This window comes from Bombus fervidus, chromosome 3 (assembly GCF_041682495.2).
Source record: "Bombus fervidus isolate BK054 chromosome 3, iyBomFerv1, whole genome shotgun sequence".
Lineage (NCBI taxonomy): Eukaryota > Metazoa > Arthropoda > Insecta > Hymenoptera > Apidae > Bombus > Bombus fervidus.
The window spans coordinates 10,151,843-10,171,637 of record NC_091519.1 but is presented as its reverse complement, the minus strand read 5'-3'; the positions used below and the strand labels follow the sequence as shown (position 1 = coordinate 10,171,637).

Genomic DNA, 19,795 nt, shown 5'->3' with positions numbered 1-19,795 from the left:
TACTATACAAATAATTAAAAAAAATAAAACATTCCATTATATAATTTTATGCTATTATCTGTATATAATAAATGTTTATATTTGTAAAAGGAATAAAACATATTCATGAAAAAATAAAATTTATTTCAAACCACTACCATTAAAACAGCAGCTGATGTATACTTTTTTGAAAAGAGAGGCAACATCCATAACGTAAGATTGATCCACAGCAAGACCAATGATATACCCCAGGATGTCCAATATGACCATGGCCACAACCTTTATATCCACCTTTAATTACATGATATATTCTATACTATAATAAATAATGGTGAATAATAAAATTATTTAGAGAATTTATATATTACCAGGTATAATTCCTCCACAGCCACAAGTGGCTTCTTTCTTACCCCCACTTGAACAGAACGTACAACAGTGATAAATACCAGTATGAAGAGGTTTGAATATAGACGTCCTTGTATTTTGACTGGAATTTTCTGTAAAAATTTATATTTATTCAAAAAAAAAATATAACAAAAGATCATGATGTTTACATGAATATATTCTTTACCTAATGATATGTTAGATACACCCAAGACTTTAAATCTTTTTATTATTGTATTAGCAAGACTCAATATTTCTACATTTGAACCATCTGCAAGTAATTCATTTGTAAGAGAAATAGCATCAAGAAGTTGTCTGGCTCGTTTTAATCTATTGAATTCTTGGATTCTTTCCTGTGCCTGTTTAGAATGTGATGTTGTATCACAATTCTTGAGTTTTGATTCATCATACAAAGCCTCATTGAAACATCTGATTAAATTAGATAATTATCATTACTTATTTTCTAAATTAAATGTGATTATAAATAGTATTATCTTAATTTTTTTAATATGAACAATAATATTATATTATAAATAGGATCTTAATTATTTGTGTTACAAAGATTATATAATTGTCATGTGATGTACATTCGACAAGATTCCTTATTTACTTAAAATAATGTACCATTAATAATTTTGTATTTCACTGTCATTTGAGGTTTAAGTATGTTTCTTTAATGAAATATATTTTAATAAATTTTATAATTATCTTCTTACCTAATTATATAGTCTTTAATTGTATACTACTATTATTTCCATAAACAATGTTGTAATTATTTTCAATTTTAATTTACATTATTATAACCTTTTGTAATATATGTAGTTATACATGTGGACATCGGAACAAATTCATATTTATTATTGTTGCATATAGCCTTCTAAAAGATACTTAATGTATTCATCCTTTTGATGTTAGGTTAAAGAAACATTTTTCGAAAAATATGTTGGAGCCATGATTATTTGCAATAAAATATTAATTTTTTCATATTTACACATATGAATTATCACATAATTCGATGCATTATTTCATGTACATTCAAAAATATAAGTAGTCTTTTCACAAGAAACTTATGTATAAACACGCAATAATACATTTTAGCTGCCATTGCTTAAACCAGTTTAAACTTAAACCAATAAAGCAATGGCAACTATATATATATATACATATAATTTTTGCAAACCAAAACTTACTACCAAAAAATGATGTACTAAATACAAGCAAATATGAATAATATAATATAAAATAGATTAACAATTTTTTGTTCTAATCAATAAAATATACATATTATATTAGTATTATAGTAATGCCACTTATTAAACATAATTTTTGTTAATTTATTTATATACATGAAATGAAAGTTAAATAAAACGCTAATTCATAAAATAATTGTAATCCTACAATTAATTTTCAAAATATTTAATTATTTTTCATCCTACTTTATTGAATCCTCATTAAACACCCAAGCATAATTAAAATATCCTGTTTTATTATATTTGTATACAATTATTGTAAAATAATTCTAAGCTAGAAAAACTGTAGCTGTGTCTGTTATTAAGAAGATCATAACTTACAATATTAATTTCGGAATCAATTGTATTAAATGTAATTCAACTATTGTTAAAAAGAAGAACTGTTATACAGTACAATCAAGTGCAACACATAGGAAATCTTCAAATCCAATCTTGATTATCCCTGCTTGCTCAGTATCTCTTACTCGGAAAGCATCTGTAAAAAGTAGTTAAAAATGAAGTTTATTTATACAATTTATACTTTTCAATATTTTTTATTATTTTTAATGATTTTAACATATTTTTAATTGTTATATGTATATATTTACCTGTAAATCTTTGAATTTGTACACATAATACAATAAATTGATCAACTGTGATACTAGAATGACCCTTAGGATCACTTTTCTTTATAAGAAATGATATAAACTCTGGACTTAATCTATATCCCATTCGTGTTAATGCTGCACTTAATTCACTTTCTTGTATACTTCCAGAATTATCCTGATCAAAACTACGAAAAACACTTAACCATGCATTAATATAATTATAAAGAGCTTGAAATTCATACAAATCTATTGAACCATTCTTTTCTTTATCAAACATTCCTATAAATGGAGAATAAAATGTTTTAGATATTCTGAAGTTTATCGATAAACTAATGTATTAAATTATAAGAATATACCTATCATAAGTTGACAAGCAGTATCTGAAAATGTACCCCCTTGTCCATTTGCTAAAGCAGATTGTAATTCTACAGCCGTGATTCTGCCACTGCTATCTCTATCAACAGCAGCAAACCACTGCTGTACTTCTGAACTTACTTGTGTTTCAGGATTTGTTGCTCCAAACATTGAATTCTAAAAATGTATAATATTCACTTTGAAACAATAAAATATAAACAAGTGATGAATAAGCAAAACATACCATAAGTATGATCATAAATATTGTAATGCTTTATAAATAGTTATAATAAACATGCAAGATACACTATTATATATTTTAAAATGATAAAAGGTATTTTAATTTAATTGACAAAGCATTTCTATCTGAATTGCAAGAAGATAATTACCGGATAGGCCATAATTGACGTTTTCTGTCAGCTGTCAAATAGTATTAATTACAGCGTGTATTCAATTGTACTAATGCAACTCAAGTGAAGTACACAATACATATACGGAATAATTACATATATGTATGTATATATATTGCATATGTAGTTAATTAATCATTCATACAATCAGAAATTTAATGTGTACCTAATTTTTCAATTGTACGAAATGTTACTTCCTCATTTATACTTTACGAAAGAAAGGATATATTTTATTTCACAACATTTTGTTATAAAAACGTTAATAATATCTATATTTTTGTAAGCGCTAACATCGACAGTGCCATCTCACGAATTGTTTTGCATTTAAAACGATCGTATACATACATAGAGGGTAGGGTGGTTTGTAGTGTTCGCGTTTGCTTGATTTTCTGACAGGAGCGTTAGAAAGGGAAAAAAACAGCTGTTGGACGTTATTTTTATCTTTGTTAAGATATTGTTGATCTCACCATGGATGATTTACAAAATTATAAGTTACAGCTTCAACAGGTACGGCTTTTGTTTTTTGTTTAACCTAACAAGAACGATGGGATGGCGAGTCCATTTTTAGCGATTCCTTCCTTGTTTACGACACTAGATGTTTAATGAATTTTGTGTTTTACCGTTTTAGGTGGAAGCAGCGCTTACTACGGACCCTACTAATGAAGAACTCCTGAAATTGAAAATTGATCTTGAGGAAGTAATAGAGCTGACACATGATTTAATTAAATCACAACAGCAGGAAAAAAGGCAAGCCAATGGCATGGATGCTAAAGATCCTATTTTACTTGCAGTTTTGGCCAATAAGTGGAAGGTTGGTGATCAATGCATGGCACCCTGGAGCGAGGATGGCAAGTAAGTAATTTCATATATCTTTTTGATAAATTAGCTATTATTTACAGTGGCTTTATGAATGTAATTTAAAGAATGGAACATAGATAGAAATTTGTTTTACCAATTAAATGTCATAACTATACTGTAGACTTGTCTGCAATTATAGAAAATTTGAAGTATAGAATTGCACAGAATGCATATAAGGTGCAAAAATATATAAAGTATCCAAAATATAATGCTTCTTATAATATTTGATAGGTAAAACAATTTTTCACAAAGGTTCTACCTTTTAAATATATTCTGAAATATATAAAATAGCATAAAAATTCGTACTTCAATCATAAGAAATACTACACTTTAAGTATTTCTTATATTTGTATATATCATATGCATTCTGTGCATTTTTGCTTCAAATTTCTCATAAATGCATACAAATCTAGTGTAGTAATAAGATACAATAATCATAATTATATTGGTAAAATTTGAAACCAATCTGAAAATATATCTACAATATCTTTTATTATTTCATTAAAATTTTTTAGATACTATGAGGCAACCATAGATGCAATAAGTGAAGATGGTGTTGTCAATATAACATTTAACGAATATAAAAACACAGATGTCACAATGCTTAGTCAATTAAAATCTGTAGCTAAAAGGCCAGCGTCAGATTGGGCAGATCAAAAGTCAAAGTGAGTTAACAATTATTTATTAGCTTTATTTATTCATTATTAACATAATCTCTCCTTTACAATTTTGAGCACATATCAACTTTTTTTAAGAACATTGTGGGATAAGTTTTACAAGAAATTATGATTACTAATAGCTCATTTTTCTCCTTATTCCTTTATCCCCAATTGGCTACAATATTCACTCCACTGTTTGGTCTGCTTCGATCTGAAATTCCGTTATTGTTCATTTGTCTTTTGGTGTTGCTCTGTTCGTGTACATCGCCGGAACCCAGGAAAAGGTAACAAGAAATAACAGATTTTTGTTGGAATATTTTTTTATTTTTCTTACATACACATACACACACATATGCAAATACTATTACACATGATTTTAAATAGTATATTAGTTTGAATTTGAGTATAATAATAATGTTTTTAGGACAAAGTAATAAAGAGTTTTATGACAGTGAAATTTAAGATAATATGTAATATTAATAATTGTAAGTAAATTTTTAGCTGTATTTACATTAATTTGCATTAATAAGTTTCTAGGTAAATTAAAATTATTTCTATTTTATCATTATCCTTATAGAGATGGAACGATTTATTAGACTTTATATTTCATAAAGTAGTAGTAACCACTTATTTTTTTTTACATATAATTCATTTTACAATAATCAATATTGCTAGAATTCATTACAGAATTCATTATTCATATTTTCTATTTTTAGCCAGAAATGTTATATGGAAACATCATGGTAGATTTATCACTAGTGGTTTTACGAATGACAAGTTTATTAATTTCCAGAAAAATGCAAGCTGCTGCAGTAGCAGGTTCAGATCCTAACAAACAGAGAGAATATCTAAAAAAAAAGAAACAGAGGAAACTTCAGCGATTTAAGGAACTCGAAGAAGAGCGCGAAATGGAGAAAAACAAATGGCTAGCATTTACAAATAAAGTACTTTTCATTTTTCAAATCGTTACTAAATTTCTTAATTATTAATTATTAATATAATATGTTTTTTAACGCAGTCTTCTAAGAAAGGTGTGATTAAAAAAAGTATATTTGCAACGCCAGAAAATGTAAATGGTCGAGTTGGAATCGGCACGTGTGGAGTAAGCGGTCGAGAAATGACTAAGTTCAGTAATGGTGAAAAATGGAGAAGAGGAGCATGAATACTATTGTAAATATGCAATTTATAATAATTCGTGAGATAGAACTATTGATTATTGTTATTATTCCGATAAATTTAAATTTCGAGGAAACTGAACAACTGTATGTTTTGTGTTATGAGAATGTTTCCGAGTGTATGAATTGAAGAGAGTGTTTAGCGGTATTTGTAGATTGTGCGTAGTCATTATGTTACAAATGGATAATGACCTCAAATAAATCCGGAAAGTATTTGGATTTTCTACCTTTATGAAGTGAATGGTTGTTGTGAATGAGTGTATTTCTAGATTAATACATTTATGTGGGTATGACTTTGTTTGTAACCTGTAATGGATACGAATAAATGTATATTTTAAAGTCAGACTATGCACTAATGTCCAAAATGTTTTATTAAACCCATTAACAGAACAAGATTATTTTACTTATATGATTAACTTTTATTTATATGGAATTTTATATTTGTTACCTGATTGTTAAATAAATAACTCTGTATTCTAAAAAGAGTGATATACATATTTATTTAAATATGAATATTCGATCTAGTAGCGTCAGCGTCATAGTGCGTTATAGAGGTGAACTAATCACTATGGTATATATTTATAGTTGATACCGTTAGAAAGATAAAAAATGGTCGTTTTATCGTGGAACAACACGTCACCAGTATATATTGGTGATATATTTGAAGAGACAAAACTAACATAAGAGGTTGATAAATTTGAAAAGATGAATGTATTAAATTACTACGTTATTGTGAAGGCCTATGATAACTATCGTTTTGTTTAAAGCTCCTAAATCGAGCTCTAACCTATTTTAATAAAAATCGTCAGTAAACACTAAGTACATTTGACGTTTTCGTTATGACAATAAAATAATTCGATGTTTATATTATTCAAGTTAGATCGGTTGTTAAAAATTGTCCTTTCAAGGCATTAAATAAAATGTATTTTAACGAATAACGTAAACATGATTCTTAGGGAAAGACTTTTTATGTGCTTATCAGTTTATTATCTAAAATCTTCAGAAAATCGGAATTGATCGAAGACAAGAAGACTGATTCAACTGTTAAACATAAGTAATTGTTATATAAAATAAATATTTTATTTGTATAAAAGAAGATATGGAGTCAAACGAAAGAAATCAATTGTCAAATGGAGATACCACAAATAATAGGGATATCGATTGGTCTAGATATGGATTGCATAATAATGTAGAGTCTCAAAGAAATAATGAAGCACAAAGACATAATAGAGAATATGAAGAACTTGGTCCTGAAATGTATCAAACCGGAGCAAATGAATTGTTTGCGCAAGAATATGTAAGTGGTTAAGATAAGAGTATTTATCATTATATTCTTAAACTTCCTGCCTTTCAGAGTGCTGATCCTTGGTGGAAATCAAACTTTTTCATTTCTCAACCTGTATTATTTGGAACTTGGGATGGAGTTTTTACGTCTTGTCTAATTAATATTTTTGGAGTTATTGTCTTTTTGAGATCTGGGTGGATAGTAGGCCAAGCTGGTGTTCTTAATGCTGTTTTAATAATTTTGTGTACAGGTAATAACAATTGTATTTATATATCAGTAATGATTAGATTTGAACATTTGAAGAATTTTAATATTTCATCATTATTTTAGTATGTATCGCATTAGTGACTGTATTATCTGCTGTGGGAATATGTGAAAGATGTCGTGTAGAGAGTGGTGGAGTTTACTTTTTACTATCACATGTGTTAGGATCAAGATTTGGTGGATCTATTGGATTACTATATTGTTTTGGACAGGTGGGACAATTTGTATAACAATAATATTTAGAACATTACTTTAAAACCTTTTGTAGGCGGTGGGCTGTGCTCTAAATGTTCTAGGGTTTGGAGAATCTATGGCTGGTCTTGTGGGTTTAGAATCTACATGGGCAGAACGTGGTTTTGCTTGTACTGCTGTTATCTTGTTATCTGTTATTAATATTGCTGGTGTCAAGTGGGTCATAAAACTCCAATTTATTCTATTATTAATTCTATTGCTTGCTGGTGTAGACTTTATGGTTGGAAGTTTTACTCATGTGAATGTTGGTAAGAGAAATGGTCTATAGTTCATATTTTTATTGAAACTTCTAACAAGTGTATAATTTTGTATATATGTTGTATGAATATATTATAGAGGCAGGTTTTGAAGGATGGTTATCAGGAAATTTAAAAAATAATACTTTTACCAACTATCAAGATGGATATAATTGGTTTACAGTTTTTGGTGTATTCTTTCCCACAGTAACTGGCGTTTTAGCTGGTATTAATATGAGTGGAGATTTAAAACATCCATCTACTGATATTCCTAATGGAACATTGGCAGCTGTAGGGACTGGGTAAAAATCATAATTTAAAATTAAGTGTGTCATACCTATTGCAAGAACTTAATCATAATTCTGTATTTAATTTCAGAACCTTTTTGTATTTATGTTTCTCATTATTTCTCGCGGCAACTTGTACTCGAAAGGCACTACTTACGAACTTTATGATTGCATCAACAGTATCAGCGATTTCAGTATTGCTATTGGCAGGTCTTTATGTGTCATCATTTAGCAGTTGTTTGGGTGCAATGTATGGTACACCTCGAGTTCTTCAATCTATCGCTAGTCAAAACGTAATACCAGGAATCAGTTGTTTGCAAAGAGGGGTGAGCATGATTTTACAATTATACATTTCTTCTATTGTCACGTGTGGTTATAACCATAAAATAATTATTACATTTTAGAAAGGACCAAACAAGGTACCCGTGTATGCAATGTTAGTCGTTGCCATCGTCACATTGACTTTCATTATTACCGGTCAAATTAACACACTTGCGCCAATTGTTACTATGCCTTTTCTCTTGACATATGCGTGCTTGGATTATGCATATTTCGCCCTTGCACAAACATTCGATATTCAACTGTCTCGTGAACAAAGATTTCGAACACAGTCTCCGACGTTTGATCACGATTATGACTCTGCAAGTAGAAATAATTCAATAACCGATATCGATAATGATCTCGATAACTTATTTCCTGAACGAATACGACATAAAAATCTTATCGTAAGTACAGGTAAATGTTTCATTAATTATTGTACGAAGAACAAAATAGAAAATATTGTATTTATCATTTTCAGAGAAATCCTAGCCTTTCTGAAAATAATATGTATATAGATTCTTCTCCAAGTATCGATGAAAATGCTAGCAGTACGGATAATTCAGAACGAAAAATTCATATCCATAATAAACTGGGAAATTGGTATAGTCCTTTGTGTAATAGATGGTTTTCATTATTAGGGGTAAATCTTTTTTTATACGTCTTCAAACTAATGATTTAAGTATAATTATAACGTGAATTTCTTTTACAGTGTCTTATAAAATTATTCATCATGTTTCTTGTTCATTGGGGTTATGCTATTGCCAATATTGTTGTCGTTTTCCTTGTTTGGAGTTATATTGGTCATGCTAATCCTGCAGTTAAACCAGGTGTTTCATCCGAATTTAAATTGCTTAAATGGCTGAAAACGTCGCTATTGAGAATAATGGGGTAATTTTTAACACTACTGTAATATTCTTTTGGCGAAACCATAATAATAAAAGAGGTATTGTTTACAAATTTCAGAAGAAAAGTTTATGATTACGAACAAATTGTGGTTACACCTGTGCATCCTGGTGTAGAAACTTGTTCGGCTCAATTAAACGAGGAAAATGAAGACTTTGCTGGAAGAAGAAGATACCATCAAACAGCCACAGTCACAGGGCAATATGTCAATGTTGACTAGATATTGCACCTAGCAGGATTTTAGGGAAAAGTATTCAGTGGAAATTGGACATGAGTCATTTGAAAAAGGAATTGTATAAGAATCATATTATCGTCACATTTTAAAATAGAACGAAACGGAAAGAGAAGCGTTGCTTTAACACCTGCAACGTTATTGACCGCACAAAACTAGTCTAGCTAGGAATTAAGAACATTTCATATCTTAAATACAAGGAATTTTTTATAAAAATGTCACGTGATAGCCTTAACAGCACTAGTAATCGAATAAGGAACAAGCACAAAATATGCCATTCCGAGCAACTGAGTAAAAGGACTATTTATATCAGTTTACTCGATGTATGTACATTAAACAGTTGAAATGCAATACTGCCAGAAGCATTTCTGAAATGGAGGGTCCATATATTCAGTGAATTATTTTAGGAACTATTTCTTGTGACGTGAGATTATTTATTCTTTATAGTCTTTATAATTTGGAATAAAATCATAATATTTTATGTATCATATGAAGGTATGAAGAAAACGATGCTGGATATCAAATCATTTATACTAAATACTTTGTAAATATGTAGTGATAACATATTTATATGCTATTTAACATTTTTATAAATGTCGCTACATAAATAAGTATGTTACTAATAAAATATACATACATATAGATCAATAATCAAAATATGAATCTTTATTTTTTGTCCCATTTTCTCTTTTTTAAATGGATATGATATGCAAAGAACATAGTATTGTATTATTGAATTATAAAATAGTTTGGGTTTAAAGAAATTGAAATGAAAAATAAAATGTTAATTTTAAATTTTTGTAAACGTACTACTCTAATCCATTGCACGTATACAATTAATATTGGCGGGATTTTATATTTTGCAAATTACATTATATTTACAAATTTTTTTGGCATTATATTGTTGTATATAAAATTATATTAATATATTTGACCACATATAAACGAAATAAAACAGTATTTACTAGAAATAATTGTTTGAATTCCACTACTTATTAAATTTTAATTAAAATGGACTTCCGGCTTGACATTGAATTGACTTGCATTGTGCTTGCAAAAATAGAAGTGTTCGAAAGTTTGAGTAGGGTGTTTGATTATCTTGTGCTAATTATTTGTGTAATTTTACTTAATTAAATATAAAATGTGTATTCTTAATTATTTATTACTTTATCTTTTCATAGTATTAGAGTCAGTACGCGTCATATTATACGCGAATATAGTTTCTATATTCGTCCCTAAACTTGTTCATTCGTGATCTATAGTTTGACGATGTAATGATCTCGCGTGTGAAAATTTTCAAACTGAAAATATGAATTGCATCTACAGTTTATTTCTGCACAAACAGGTAAAAATCTTGATATTGTCAACAATACTCAAACTTGCAAATAGGATTTATTTATAAACAATTTTATCTTCTAACATTTTCAGAGTTTACGTTCGCGTTCTACTGTATATATATACAACTACTACAGTACACCGAAACGACTTTATGCTACCTTCTCTTGTGGTGATATACGTCATACGTAAGTCTGTAAAATACATTTTCAACATTTTTATCATTTTTACCATTTTAAAACCAAATCAAGTCTATTTTTATATTATCATTAGATATTCAAATTCCAGATAAAATTGCTTTAATAATATATCATATAATATAATATTCATGTAGAATATTAAAATAAATTAATCAAATATTTCTTGACAAAAGAAGGGATAGAATAATCGCTCCCTCCTCGCATGATATTCATCAATTAATATCGTGTAGTATATCTTTTACCGTAATTTTATAAAAATCGTCCAGTTTAATCTGATCGATCGTTTTCAAATTACGAGTGTAATTCACACTTTATTGTTTATTCATGAGCATCCTCTGGCCAGGGATTATGTTTCACTTATGCTTGCGCATGTACATCGGGCTATTAATCGCTCCAGATTCAGTAAGTACCGACAACCGGTTAAACTCGCGGCGAGAGCTTCGGAAGCTAGGAGGTTGGTGGTGATCTCGCGGCCAACCGCGATGGTTAACCCTCCTCCGCACGGCAGCCTCTTAGGTGGTTGTGTTAAAATCCTCCACGGCGTCAGAATGCGAGATAATTAGTAACACTATGTGAACCTGTATTTCTAATAACTGATTTTGACCATTGAAAATATTATGTAGTGTTATTAATTTTCTAAGTATTGTTGAAGGTGTAAAGCATTTAATCCTTAACTGGTACAATTCTTTAATATTGCACTAGTTATGTTTTGTAAAGCTACTGAATGTTTAGGACAATGTTTAAACACGTATAACATTACATTTTATCACAATTAGCATTTGTCTAGGTTTCTTCGTTGAAGATTAGAAACTACATTAGGTGCACTCAACTTTAAACTATTAACTTGTGCTGGAGTATTAATTATTGCAATATCTGAAGAACGGTTTTACGAGTAATCAATAAATAATTCAAAGAATATAAAAATACATACATTCAATATATATATTGAAATTGATATTCTTATAAAAAGACAACGTACGAAGTTTAAAGTTTAAAGTGATAGGGTAATTGAGTTACTTAATTCATTCGCGAAGGATATCAGGACAAAATAATACATACATCCTTGATTAAATAGATATTATATAAAAAATGATTTCCTACACTTTTCTCAAGGACCATAAATAAAAACTTATGGATATAATCTAATAAATATCTCAATATTTTTTACTTCGATCGCAATTTCAGTCTCTCCAAAGAAACATTAGGTTATTCTTCTACGGTGAAACCGGCTTATTGCGACATTTCCTCGTAGCAAGATAAATGGATCATAATTACGGTAAATTTGGACTCTTTTCACACATTATACAAGACATTTTTGATCGTGTGCACATAGGAAAAACTTGTATTACGACACGACGCGTATGATATTCCTCTGCTCGAGAAGTATTACCGGAAATTTATTCAAAAGGGACATTGCGTATACATTGAGAGGGCAAGGTTCACATAAACGGGTCGTTTTATTCGAGTGCTGGTGGAAAAGCGAAAGGGCGAGTTCTTAACAAGTTGCAGAAACAGGAAGCCTTTTGCTGAAGTAAAAAGTTTCCACCGACCTGGGACTCTGGCAAATCTGCAACCGGTGAAAACCGTTGACTTTCTCGGGGAGATCTGATTCCCTTCTCCATTGAAAAACCGCTTTTCAAAAATTTTTAATCCAAGGTTCAACGATTTGTGGATCATCTCCTGGAGCTATCTCACCCTGACAATACTTTTCATCTTTAGATATCTATCTTGGACTTGTGATTGAATTGCGAATATCTCGATTCTGAGAGAATAGGAATCTTTTAAGCGTAACAGCAAAAAAAATTGTTCTTCTTGGGATTGATTTAATCTCTCCGTGATAGACCTTTCTTTCAATATATAATAATAATATAATAATAGTATGAATGGAAGGTTTCCAATCTTTTTATAAATGCGTATCGCTAGAATCAAATTTAAAAAATTACAGTACCTTCAAGAAAGATATATTTCTCAAGTTACTGTTTTTCAATTTCAAGTTACTGTCATATATTCTTTTATTTCATTTCTCTCGTTTCTTCTAGAACCGAGACGATCGTGCACGTTAGTATTGAAAACAAACTTTTAGAGGAAAAAATTTTATAGTATTATAGTATCGCATAATATTATTATTTAACATAGTTATAAAGCATAGCTTTTAAAATAGGATATGTAGTTCCATTTATCATGAAACCGTAAATCTCGATAGAGTTTAATAATATTAGAAAAATTATAACAGTATATAGGAATCTTCCTAAAGGTTATAACTTTTATTTGATTTTGAAACGTACTGCTTCAATAGTCTCTCTAAAATGATAAACTGTTTTAGTGTATTTAAATATTTTACATGTTTTCTTTTTTAATTTTTGATAGTTGGAATTATTCGAAGACATAGGTCAACGTTTAGTTTTTAGCGTACTTTGTTTGCTGATATTCTATATATCTCGTTTGATTCTTATTCGAAGTTGCAAAAGAATTAATCGAACGAAAAATCTACATATTTGACGTGCAAATAGGTGAGGAGCTTAACGTAATTGAACAAAAACAAGCAGCATTCGAATAATAACATGGTAGTTTATATAGAAGCTTCGTTTATCACACACACACACACGGTATATTATACATCTCACATTCCACCTATCGTCCAATCACTACATAGCCCATTTTTCTTCGAATCTTCCAAATTTCTCGAAAAATTTGTCTTAAAAACTATCTTTAAAAGTAGAAGAAATAATGCAACCGATCGAATGTTTTCTTACAAGTACAGAATTTTCTTACAATTTATAGAATCGTATAATGCAACTCCTACACTTACGCTCATTTATCGTTCAACCCCGCCTTTCTTTGGATCTTCCAAATTTCCTCTCAAAAGTTTGAAAAGAACTCTTATTTCCAAAAACAAAATCCTACAACTCATTCAACTTTCTCTCATCCAGTATATTTCATCACAACTTATACAATCGTACGATCCCCTCACACTCACCTATTATTCGACTGCCATATACCTCCTCTGTCTTCGAATTTGTCAAATTTTCCACAAAAGTTTTTGGAGAACTAACTTATCTTGAAAGACAAAGCCCAGCATAATATAATACATCCAATTCTCCTTTGCACAATCCGTACCATGACATAATCAATGATTCAATCATCATACCGAAAATATTTTGCCCTTCTTCAAATCTTTCAAATCTTCTAAATATCTCAACAAATCCCAATAAACTTCAACCATAATCAACGCTTTGGCAATAAACAAGGCCCAGCACGTTGCAACTCATTGAATTTTTTCTCCCCCAATATATTGCAGCGTAACTTGTACGATCATACAATCGTTTCGAAAGCTACTACATAACACTTGCGATTCAATCATTACACCCGATATACTTCATCTTCCTGCAAATCTGTTAGATCCTCTAAATCCTCGAAAACTTCAAGCATAACCAATCTTTCGAACGAAAGCAATCTTCGTATTCACCTACGTATCATTAAACCCTCGTATATCCCGTGTTTTTTCTTCGAATTTTCCAATTTTCTTTCAAGAACTCCAAGAATTTGAAAACAGCCAATCCTTATCTTTAAAAAGAAAATTCAGCACTGTAACTACAGCTGCAGCCCATACAATGCTCTCTCACCCGACATATTCAAACATAACTTCCAATTACGATCACCCAATCGTTTGCAAGCTACTACATGCCACTTACGTTTCAATCATTCTGCCCCATATACTTCGCCTCATATACTTTCTTTCAAACCTGTTAGATCCTCCAAATATACAAAAAATCCTCGAAAACTTCAAGCATAACCAACCTTTCGAACGAAAGCAGTCATTGTATTCACCTACGTATCATTAAACCCTCGTATATCCCTTTTTTTTTCTTCGAATTTCCCAATTTTCCTCCAAGAATTTGAAAACAGCCAACCCTTATCTTTAAAAAGAAAATTCAGCACTGTAACTACAGCTGCAGCCCATGCAATTTTCTCTCATTCGACATATTCCAACATAACTTCCAACTACGATCACCCAATCGTTTGCAAGCTACTACATGCCACTTACGTTTCAATCATCACGCCCCGTATACTTCGCCCCATATACCTTCTTTCAAACCTGTTAGATGAAGAAAACTTCAAGCATAAGCAACCTTGCAAACAAGACCCACTGCAATACCATTGTACAATCCGAGCCTCGCACTCGTCTGCGTACCATTAAACCCTCGTGTATCTACCTTAACTTCTCTTCGAATCTTCGAATCTTCGAATCTTCCTCCAAAAATCCGAAGAGAGCCAACCTTTATCTTTAAAAACAAAAGTCAGCACGCCACGACCCATCCAATTCTTTCTCATCCGGCGCACACCACCACAACCCGGTACGATCAGAGCACCCTACCCCCGCGTATCCTCTTGAGATAAGAAGAAACTACTTCATCTCGTCCGGCGGCTTCTGTCGGGCGACTAGGTGTCAGGTCGACAGGATGGATAGGGGGATGGTACCGTAGGTGGAGGCGTACGGTGACGTCGGGTGACGGTTTCGAGTGGCGGCTAGGCGGGAGGGTTAAAAAGGGTGGTTGTTCGTCGACGCCGAGCGTCGAGCGGGGTGTCTGGTGGGGCGCAGAGGACGCACGGTGGGGCAAGGGGAGGCGGGGGTTGCCGGTGTTCGCCGGTGTGGGATCCTAGTCGGATGTCGGATCCGCGGTGGAAACTTCAGTACGCGATCAACCACCGACGTGTGTTTACGGTCGGAGCTCCAGCGGAAGCTGCGAGGCCTGGCTGCTGCGGGGGGTGAGAAATCTTTTGCTTCACACCTTTTTAATTTTGTTCAAAACGGCTCGGCCTTTTAACACGTTCATCGGTCATTCTCATCACCATCGTCGCACTTTAATTTCGGACATGTTGTTATAAAATTTGGCAAAAGTTTGACAAGTTTGATCGTTTCTCAGTACACACGTATGAGCTAAGTGTTAGGTGTAGGCGAAACGATTTCTGTTTTTTGGACTTGTGAGAGTGAATGGTGGCATTCTCATTTTGGATACACTGTCGTATTTCGGAGAAAGGTTTCCTATCCCTCGAACAGTTGCAGGGAAAAGTTTGGTCAGTTTCTAAATGATATTATCCAGGTGGTTTAGCTCTGGTTGGGATTTCTGGATTTTTGCTTTTTTCGCAGTCGTGAGAGTGATTGGTGAGTTGATATGGGTAAAGAAGGTAATGAATGGTGGAACGCGTAGAATCTGTTCGGAGGACACGTGGTCGTGGGCTTACGTGCGAGCTTGCCTCGCGTTTAACGAGCTGCTCGTTAAAGCAGCCTTCGAACTGCGAATTTCACCGATGCCTACTACGTTCGTTCCCGATATGTGTTCCGGTTTGCCTGATGACGAAACTGATTCGTCGAGTGCAGAGTGAGTCAAGATGCACGTTCCGGCTGGGAACAGTGAATAATTGGTTGGAACGTGGGTGTATCTGCTTCAAGTCCGTATGTGAACGTTTAATTGTTGGATCGTTGGTCGATTCATTCGTGTTAGTTGAGAATTTTTAATGTAAAAATTGGATCGTTGACTTTTGAGAAAAATCAACGCATAAATTGTTGTTATTACGATTGCGGGATAACATTATTGTTATTATAATATCAGAATTCTTATAGAATACATAGCGATATAAGGGTTGTTTAATCGGCGCAGATTTACCACGTGCATTTCGTGCGTTCTTCTTAAACTTCGCCTGATTCTCTTACTTTATTTATTCATTCATTTGTCAGCTGTTTTCTGATTTATTATCCTGTTTTTGGACTGTCGAAATTATATTATCGACTCGTTATTCCGTTTGTAGATTTTTTTTTCATTCACAAGACATCTTTCTCATATTTTGGTGACTAATTAATTTCGTCCGTTTCTTAATTTTGCTTTTAATTAAAATGAAGTAGAATATCAGGATTAACTAGAGGGGTTAAGTAGAGTAAAGAAGATTGTATTAAACGAAAAGTGAATATCATTCGTTTCAGCGAGTAGTTTTCATAAATCTGAAACAAGAACGCTAAGAAACTCATTCTGCACTTGGTCCATTTAAAGTTAAAACTTCTACACGAAACCATCGAATACACTTTCAACGTGGAAAGTACAAGTTCATCCTGTTTATGCACATCCCTGTCACTTTTTATTCTTACGAGAAAACTTTTCGGGAAGTTGCTGCAAAGTTATGAAGTTCAGTGGCTGTTCAGGGTCAAGGCGTCGATATCGAGAATCCAGACGTCGTTCCACCGTTACCTTAACGATATTAAGTGTTACAGAATCCCGAAATTTTGTCGTGAAATCTTCGTTGTGTGATACACGGTGACTAGGAAAAATATTTCAATATCATATCATATGAAAATATTATTTTATTTGGACTGTGCGAAATTTCGAAATGTTTTCTACACACACAGTTTTTACGAGCCATTGCATGTAATTAAAAAGTTATTATCAATTATCTCGTCTTATACTGAAACATATTTTATTATCAAGCCAGATGATACTTTAGAGTTCGTTTCTTTTCTATAAAAGATAACTTCAAAAATATATAATATGCTGATATATTGTTGCAATGCGACTGTAAACAATCAATTTAGAGAAGTAAAATATTACTCATCGGTTGTTCTTTTTATGATAAATACGAGTCAATTAGTGTCATGAGGATAGCACGAGTTTAGTAGGAAAATCTTCAGCGGCAGTTTCATATCATCGATCTTCATCCGGTAACGTCAGCGTGCACTATTTTTGGCGAGAATTTCCCGGAGAAAAGTTTGATTCCAATCTGTCATTTGGAACGAAGGAAATAGGTCAACTGAACTGTTTTCAAGAGGCTGTCTCTCGCGTGAAAATTCGCAGTACGTGGTAATCGTTTGAGGCTCTCGTGGAAAAGGGAGGATACGAGGGGTGGTAGAAAAAAAGAAGAAAAAAATACGATGAAATCACGCCTCCATTCGAGAATCGACTTCTTTTCAATTTGAAACTCGACCGTGAACGAGCTCTCTGCGAGAAGATATTTAACATTTTCATGAATTCTCCGATAATTGTCGCTACGAACGAGTGGTTGAAAGTCAAATCGAGTTTCTATTGTATGAAAATATCCAGCTTCATAATGTAATATACATCAAGTTGATTTGAATGAAGTTTTTCTCAGATATTGATTTATATCGATCGAGAAAGAGTAGAAGACTTTGTACTTTAATCCTATGGGGGTTGTAGTCCACTATCGAGATAGCTACAATGGCTGTGGAAAAAGTATTATTATTATGTGCATAAGAAACACGTAATCTTTATTATCCCAGGTTCTGCATGTAGAGGTTTGTTGGTCACTGTAGAGGATGATTGGTTTGTTCGAATAACGAGACAACTCACTGTTGAAAACCGTCAAGTATATTTAAAATAATAAATAAATTAATACAGTGTAAATCACTAATAAGATCGCTGATAATTCGTTGATAACTGATAGATACTGAACTCCTTACGATCGCGTCCGATTATTTATACTGGTCGGGGGAGAGCCGGAAAATTCAAATACGTCTTGGTTTGACGGTTGTACGTAGCGGCGACATTGTTTTGCTCGGAGTTTATTTATTATTAAACGATATTGCTACTCCGAGACAAAATAACAATATGATTTGAATTATCCTCTGAAGTATTTCATTTTTATAGTATCCAATTTTTTTAGTCATATGAGACTACCAAATGAGACTACTATATGACATTAGTAGTCTCATTAGTAGTCTGATCAGTTTACTAACTAACGTTTTTACGTACGTAAAGGCTGTAATAAATACAGTGGTATACTTTAAATACTTTTGTAGCTACTATGCATATATCGTGCAAGTATCGATGCGATATAAATATTGCAGGTTTTATTCCGGTTTGGAAATTCAGTGGTAGTAACATACATTCTAGGCAGGGAAACAATTTTTACGTAACTTCCATGGAAGTTTAAACACTGCAATCAGTCGTATACGATACTTGGGAAGTAAAAAAAATTTGAAATACCTTTTACGCCTGTACGTGACGGTTTACGAGCATTTTATGGGATGCTACGCCGCGAATAAACTTCTTATAGCTCGAAATAAAAATGGTCCCGGTATACGTATTTTTTTTTTTATCTTTTTTTACGAGAAGTTCCAAAAACCATTCTCCCTATGCTGGGAGCTCGCTAAGCTGGAATTTCTGAATTATTGATCCGTCGTATCCTGTATGAACGGGATCCAGTAAAATATTCCATAAAATGGAAATGTACTCGTCTCTTAATCTTCCATCAAGGGAAAATCATTCGAAGTTTCCAGCGATAGAATTTGTTTAAATTCTACTTCACAGTCTACAGTTTTTTTCTCAGTTTTTCGAGTCTAGTTAATTAGAGTCTGAAAAAGATTCCTTGTTTTCTTTTGTAGTAAATATTCTTAAGATCCTACGGCTGTACTTTTTAGCATAAAACATTTAATATCGTGATAATTATCTTTTTAACTAACGCTACACATTTTTTTTCGCTATATGCTAAGGAATGTATGAAAGTATTAAGAAGATATTGTTTATTCGTAGATAATAATTTATAGAGCATAATTCTAATATTTTAAGGTAGACAAAAGATCTCTTAAACGTACAACGATCAAGAAAAAAATTGTTTCCAATAAGAGAAAAGGGATAAAAAATCTTGAAACGTTTCATAGTTCCAAACGATACGAAACATATAAAACATTCAAAGATAAAAAATTACGAAACAACAGGGTTTGAAGAGAAAATGTTTGAGGGGTTAATGGATGAACAAACTTAAAACAAAAACCCAAAAGAATAGAAAAATAAATGTTATGAATTCCCAAATTAAAAAA

The 19,795-nt window shown here is 31.8% G+C and overlaps 6 protein-coding genes across 8 annotated transcripts in view; 3 read left to right on the top strand and 3 right to left on the bottom strand.

Moving 5' to 3' along the window:
• The window catches only part of LOC139985564 (clavesin-2), a 347,454-nt gene that overhangs the window by 42,882 nt on the left and 284,777 nt on the right, over nucleotides 1-19,795 (bottom strand). The window lies entirely within an intron of this gene.
• Nucleotides 103-1,468, bottom strand: LOC139985399 (uncharacterized). Its single transcript, XM_071999808.1, has 4 exons — nucleotides 1,455-1,468; nucleotides 551-792; nucleotides 348-476; nucleotides 103-270 (listed from the first exon to the last, which is right to left on the bottom strand). The coding sequence occupies exons 1-4, from the start codon at nucleotides 1,466-1,468 to the stop codon at nucleotides 140-142; spliced, it is 516 nt and encodes a 171-aa protein (XP_071855909.1). The 3' UTR covers nucleotides 103-139.
• Pef (penta-EF-hand domain containing protein peflin) lies at nucleotides 1,307-3,450 on the bottom strand. 2 transcript variants are annotated; one of them, XM_072000129.1, is made up of 4 exons: nucleotides 3,310-3,450; nucleotides 2,557-2,731; nucleotides 2,201-2,479; nucleotides 1,307-2,088 (listed from the first exon to the last, which is right to left on the bottom strand). In XM_072000129.1, exons 2-4 carry the CDS (start codon nucleotides 2,723-2,725, stop codon nucleotides 1,997-1,999), a joined length of 540 nt encoding a protein of 179 aa, XP_071856230.1. In that variant the 5' UTR covers nucleotides 2,726-2,731; nucleotides 3,310-3,450; the 3' UTR covers nucleotides 1,307-1,996. The 2 variants fall into 2 exon arrangements, with proteins under 2 accessions (XP_071856230.1, XP_071856229.1); XM_072000128.1 differs by lacking the exon at nucleotides 3,310-3,450 and adding an exon at nucleotides 2,944-3,184.
• On the top strand, nucleotides 3,332-5,999 carry Spf30 (Splicing factor 30). Its single transcript, XM_072000127.1, has 5 exons — nucleotides 3,332-3,471; nucleotides 3,593-3,816; nucleotides 4,338-4,487; nucleotides 5,275-5,425; nucleotides 5,500-5,999. Exons 1-5 carry the CDS (start codon nucleotides 3,433-3,435, stop codon nucleotides 5,641-5,643), a joined length of 708 nt encoding a protein of 235 aa, XP_071856228.1. The 5' UTR covers nucleotides 3,332-3,432; the 3' UTR covers nucleotides 5,644-5,999.
• Nucleotides 6,237-10,093, top strand: LOC139985555 (solute carrier family 12 member 8). 2 transcript variants are annotated; one of them, XM_072000077.1, is made up of 10 exons: nucleotides 6,237-6,953; nucleotides 7,011-7,191; nucleotides 7,272-7,417; nucleotides 7,474-7,705; nucleotides 7,794-7,995; nucleotides 8,072-8,306; nucleotides 8,385-8,705; nucleotides 8,780-8,941; nucleotides 9,011-9,189; nucleotides 9,265-10,093. In XM_072000077.1, exons 1-10 carry the CDS (start codon nucleotides 6,756-6,758, stop codon nucleotides 9,422-9,424), a joined length of 2,016 nt encoding a protein of 671 aa, XP_071856178.1. In that variant the 5' UTR covers nucleotides 6,237-6,755; the 3' UTR covers nucleotides 9,425-10,093. The 2 variants fall into 2 exon arrangements, with proteins under 2 accessions (XP_071856178.1, XP_071856179.1); XM_072000078.1 differs by lacking the exons at nucleotides 7,272-7,417; nucleotides 7,474-7,705.
• Dscam3 (Down syndrome cell adhesion molecule 3) overlaps nucleotides 15,640-19,795 on the top strand; it is a 317,202-nt gene continuing 313,046 nt past the window's right edge. Inside the window, exon 1 of the mRNA XM_072000043.1 lies at nucleotides 15,640-15,738. The gene's annotated coding sequence lies outside the window, so the exon portion shown is untranslated. The remainder of the gene's footprint in view (nucleotides 15,739-19,795) is intronic.